Source organism: Nanorana parkeri, unplaced genomic scaffold, assembly GCF_000935625.1.
Source record: "Nanorana parkeri isolate BGI_ZX_2015 unplaced genomic scaffold, ASM93562v1 scaffold1272, whole genome shotgun sequence".
Taxonomy (NCBI): domain Eukaryota; kingdom Metazoa; phylum Chordata; class Amphibia; order Anura; family Dicroglossidae; genus Nanorana; species Nanorana parkeri.
In genome coordinates this window covers 345,595-351,051 of record NW_017307540.1, presented here as the reverse complement: position 1 = coordinate 351,051, position 5,457 = coordinate 345,595, and the positions used below count along the sequence as shown (strand labels likewise).

The window sequence follows — 5,457 nt, the reverse complement described above, 5'->3', positions numbered from 1 at the left end:
GAGAAATGCAACACAATACTGTAAAAGTCCTTCCTTTTAAATCCAATCTGTGACAGTCTACTAAAAAAACTGCCTCCAATTCATAAATGAAGCATGATTGTGCTGCAATACAGTGTGTTGTAGCAAAGCAGCCCCATAGGCTTCCCTAACACAATGCAACAATTGTCCCTTACAATACCTCCACTAGCTCTAGCACACATCATGCTGGGACTTGTCGTCCTACAGAAGTGAAATTACCAGGCAGGTCACCTGCAGCTTTGAACAACACTCAGCAAACTACACTTTATAATGCAGCATCCCCCCACAACCCACTGCTGGGAGGTGTCCTACTACTGCCTGACAAACCACCACCTCATGCACCTTCTCTGACAACGAATTCATCAAGCTGCATTGCTATAAAACCGAGGAAATGAAGTCTTTCAGAGAACATACTGCCATTGCCTATGCCCACCCCCATCAATAAATACAAAAAGGCACTAATTTGGGCAGCCCGACCGCGACGGGGTCCTGACGGAACCCGGAAGTGATGACGTGTGCCGGTAAAGGCAAAAGCAGCTGATTGCCTATTGATACGTAATAGATTGCCGAGCGCTGAGTGGTGGCAGGAGACGGAGCCATGGAGGCTCTTTATCATCAGAGTAACAAGTGAGTTGTGTCTGACAGGCAGGAAGTGTGTCCACTGTATAGGAGGGGAGGGGGTGACATAGATCAGCAGCAACCTGTCTATACAGGGGAGGAGACATGATAATGACAGCCTGTAGAGATGTTACGGTGGCCATACACGTAACGATTTGTGATCTATTTAAATACAAACAAGCGATCATGAATCAGTGATAGAACACCACCTACAGAGAAGAAGCAGACAGAATCTGGAGCAGCTATGTATGGCTGCTGGAGCAGCTGTGTATGGCAACCAATCAGCTTCTAGCTTTCATTTTCACAGCTTAACTGAACAGGATGAATGTAGACGCTGATTGGTCAGTGTGCACAGCTCCTGACTGTGGACTGGTGTACATGAGCCGTGACAAGGGAACTGGATGCTCTTCTGTATCCAGCAGCTGTGTGTGATTGGCCTTACACGGCAGCACCGGATTGGGAAGAGTTGCATGACAGCCAACTACTCGTTTTACATATTTATTATTGTATAGTATAAGTATGTGATATGAAATAAATCTCTTATTTACAATTGGCCACTCTTCTCCCCCAGACATATCCATGAGGTCCAGTCTCAGATGGGACACCTGGAGTCATGTGACAAACAGTCTGTACATCGTAAGTGCCCTGATGTATGTGTTAGATGTCATGTCGTGATGCATGTGTTGGATGTCGTGATGCATGTGTTGGATGTCGTGACGCATGTGTTGGATGTCGTGACGCATGTGTTAGATGTCGTGTCGTGACCCATGTGTTAGGTGTCATTGTTCACTTTAAGCCTGATGAAGGGGACCCTGAGCGGCCCCGAAAGTGCTTGACCCTACTGGTGACATATTTTCACAACCAATTCTGCTTTAATGGGGTGCAATCCGCAGTCATTGCGAGCACCAACTTCTACCTATGGGAATTCCGGTAAGGTGTGCCACAGGACCTCGGACAGGTGTCGTGACGCATGTGTTAGATGTCGTGTCGTGATGCATGTGTTAGATGTCGTGACGCATGTGTTAGATGTAACATATAAGGAAGATTTTGAGGGCCCATTTGTATCTTTGTGTTGCATTAGTGTATGCGTTACTGTGCATTGGATTAGTGCAGCACGTTCATTTGAAAGGGGTGCCTAAAGCATCAGAACGTGTCCACACACTCCACATGTCACTGCATTGCACTGCAACACACATCCATTGGCAAGGTGCACTGGGAGTCATTGCACAAATGCAGGTAACGTGCTTTGCCACGCAGAACTGCAACACAATACTGTAAAATTGTGGATGTTGTGTTGCATGCGTTGGCTGTTGTGTTGCATGCGTTGGATGTCGTGTCGCATGCATATATGTCCTCCTGTGACCCTAATGAGAACTATAGCAAAAAAAAGGTTACCCCATACTTCTCTTAAGTGTTCGTTTTGTCTAGAGAGCTCAAATAAAGCTATTTTACTCACCTGATCCTCAGGGCCGCAACGGTCAGTGCTCACCTCTCTTCCCCTCCACTCTGGCTATGGAATGTCCCTCGGTGTCCTCGCGTCTAATGTAAGTCAATAAACCTGCATTAGACGTCATGACATCAGCGGGCGTTAGACTGCCAGAGCCTGGGGGAGAAGAGGCTGTGGGGACTGGTCTAGTAGCAAGGAGGGACCGAGGCTCAGGTGAGTATATCTGCTTTATATGAGTCCCCTAGGCCAGGGGTAGGCAACATTGGCTCTCCAGCTGTGCTGAAACTACAAATCCCACAAGGCATTGCAAGCCACAGGCATGACTCCTAGAGGCAGATGCATGATGGGATTTGGAGTTTCAGCACAGCTGGAGAGCCAAGGTTGCCTACCCCTGCCCTAGACAAAAGGCTCTCCCACTGCAAGGGCACGTTTTTTTTACATTCCCGGAGTTCTTCTTTAAGAAAACAGCCATAATGTAAATGATTTACTTAACATGTTGATGTTTTAGAAACATTGTTGAAATTTTATAGGTGTGTGTGTGGTGTCCTAGGGTAGCTTTGTTTGCTCCTTATTACTCTTCTCCTGTGCAGTGACTGTGCCTTGTTGCTCCTCTATCAGTACTCGTGTACTTTAGTACACATATCAGTGCTGATGTGAAATCATTCTCTACAGTGATGATTCCAACTATTCCTGGCAGCTAAAACTGAGGATGTGGCACTCTCACTGTCGAGTGGTTTTCTTACTTGTGGGTGCCCTTCCTGTCTTTTTTTTTTTCTTTCAAAAACTGTCTCTTTAATTTCATTTAAGAAATGGTGGGTTGGGTTAAGTGAATGGAGTGTGTAACATACACTCGCCTCTCTCTTCCTCACCCATTGGGCATGCATCTTGCTGCCATTCCATAATCTGTGGCTGGATTCTGTGCCTGTGTTGGCTGAAGCTTTGCCCTGGAAGTTTTTGGGGGAATTTTGGAAATAGGGGGGAGTGTGCTTTAGAGACTCCGCCTCCTGCTCTCTGATTGTGTATTTGTAGCAAACAAAAGAAGGTGCCATTTAATAGAAACCCCTTTTTCTAGACTTATATTTGTTCCTTGCTCACTATTGTTTTGGATGAATCCCAGGATGAGATAGCTTATTCTCCTAAAAGTTGGCACCTAGGTTTTCTGAGCCTTTTCTGTGGCTCTAAGGCAGGGATAGGCAAACTCCAGCCCTCCAGCCGCGAGGGAACTACAAATCCCACGTGGCATTGCAAGACTCTGACAGTCACAGGCATGACTTGCAGAGGTATGGTGGGATTTGTACAAAATCCATGTACCCATCACACTCCTAACCGCTTTTCCATCGAGATAAGGTGCGTGCAACGGTAGTCAACGGATGGCCACCGTCTCTATGATACGAAGAAATATGGACATCGGCACTCCGATAGCAAATAGAATACGTCTATGTAATGACATACATGCAAAAAGGCATAACACACTTAGTGCAAAGGGTCTCGCAGAATACCACAGCTGGAGGGCCGGAGTTTGCCTACCCCTCGCTCTGAGGTGTGGAGATAGGTCCACTTTAGTAGATTACCTAGGAATGGGGGTAGCACTGGTATCGAGCAATTACCCTTTTGAGCTGAAAAAAAAACCCAGTTTGGTGTCCTGTGACCTCAAGTGAGCATATTGAGTCAGATGGCATGCCACAGCTTTGTAAGGTGGGTGACCAAATCGGTAGACTCCTAATGCAATTTCATTGTTATAGCTTCTTCTCTGTGGCTTAAGGTCAAGTGAGCAAAACCAAAGTGCCACAAAACCATCTTTTTAACTGTGCGGGGGTAAATGTTTGTAAACTTTACTGCCCCTTATCTACAGCCCTGCAACCTATTGCCATAGGCCGAACTAACCGTACAGTTTGTGTGTGATATCCGATCAGTCTTATCCAACTCTCAGCAAGTTCCATGGACTAGCTCTTTGATATGTGATGCACTTAAAAGCCTTTTCCAAAGAATTTTGTCGGCAAGAGGTAGGTCGGCAGGTCTTTCCTAAACTCTCCCCACTTACATAGGCTTGGGATCGGCATGGTCATGCAGAAGGAGATCACTTTTACATGTTAAATAGATATTAGAAAGACTGTATATTCTCTTAGAATGTGAACAATACTGTGGCTTTATATTTTACGCAAATTTATGTACGGCAGGAAGGGTTAAGCGTTACAACATTTATAGTGGGTTTTTTTAATCCTGTGATCTTTCCTACCAGTCATAGAGAATGAAATTCAAGCAAGAATAGACCAGATCTTCAGTAACTTGGAGCGATTGGAGATCCTGTGTAGCAAAGAGCCTCCCAGCAAAAGGCAGAATGCCAAACTGTGAGTACCACAGACTGTAGGGTCTGTCTTCTCCTTTCACTCCCTGATACAAAATGGTTCATTAAACTTTGCACTATGTTGTTCCATCATTTAAAAGAATCCATGGCTCAGACAACATTGTGCATTTCACCTCCAATATGAGGACACTTGACCAGCACGCCTACTATATGCCCAAAGGAACATGGACACCCCATTAAATGACTGAGTTTAAGTGTTTCCAGTAAAGGGTAACATTAATGCTACATTATATAAAGACATTTTAGACAATTGTGAGTGTCTAGCCTTTATAGTAACCATATGGGGAAGGCCTTTTTCTGTTCCAGCATGACTGTGACCCCGTGTAAAAAAAGCCATAGGGGGGAATTTATCAAAACTAGAGGAGACAGAATTTGGAGCAGTTGCCCATGGCAACCAATCAGCTTCTCTCTTTAGCTTGTTCAGTTAAGATTTGAAAATTAAAGAGAGAAGCTGATTGGTTACTATGGACAACTGCTCCAGGTTTTGTCTGCTCCAGTTTTGATAAATTCCCCCCATAGTTTGAATTTGGGCGGCCTGCACAGATCCCGGACCTCAACCCTATTGAACACCCCTGGGATGAATTGGAATGCATTGTAATCATTTGATTATTTTAGGAAAAATAGGGATGCAAAATAGTCATTTGTCAGAAAAATGGTCTAATTCCTTTTCCAAAGTTTGTTGTCATGGGCAGTGGAACTACAAATCCCATAAGGCATGGCAGGATTCTGACTGCCACAGGTGGCATGACTTCTAAAGACAGATGCCTGATCGGCTATGTAGTTTCACCACAGCTGGAGGGACAAAGTTTGGCTACCCTTTATCTACATCGAATCATCCAAGGGCCCACCTATTTGCATTTAAATTGAACGGATTGTTAAGTTAGTCCCCCACTTTACATACTTGTAAATTATACAGAGATTGTACTGTCCGATTGTAATGTGTATGAACAGCTAAAAAAACATTTAACATTGCGTGTTTCTTAAAGTGACAATAAGGGTAACACCCCCC

General features: G+C 44.7%; 1 protein-coding gene across 2 annotated transcripts in view; it reads left to right on the top strand.

Annotated features, from left to right (window-relative positions):
* The first annotated feature begins 524 nt into the window (after nt 1-524).
* The window catches only part of GOSR2 (golgi SNAP receptor complex member 2), a 13,042-nt gene continuing 8,109 nt past the window's right edge, over nt 525-5,457 (top strand). For both annotated transcript variants that reach the window (XM_018568999.1, XM_018568998.1), the window contains exons 1-3: nt 525-645; nt 1,208-1,272; nt 4,323-4,431. In XM_018568999.1, the coding sequence (XP_018424501.1) occupies nt 617-645; nt 1,208-1,272; nt 4,323-4,431 (203 nt within the window). In that variant the 5' untranslated portion in view covers nt 525-616. The remainder of the gene's footprint in view (nt 646-1,207; nt 1,273-4,322; nt 4,432-5,457) is intronic.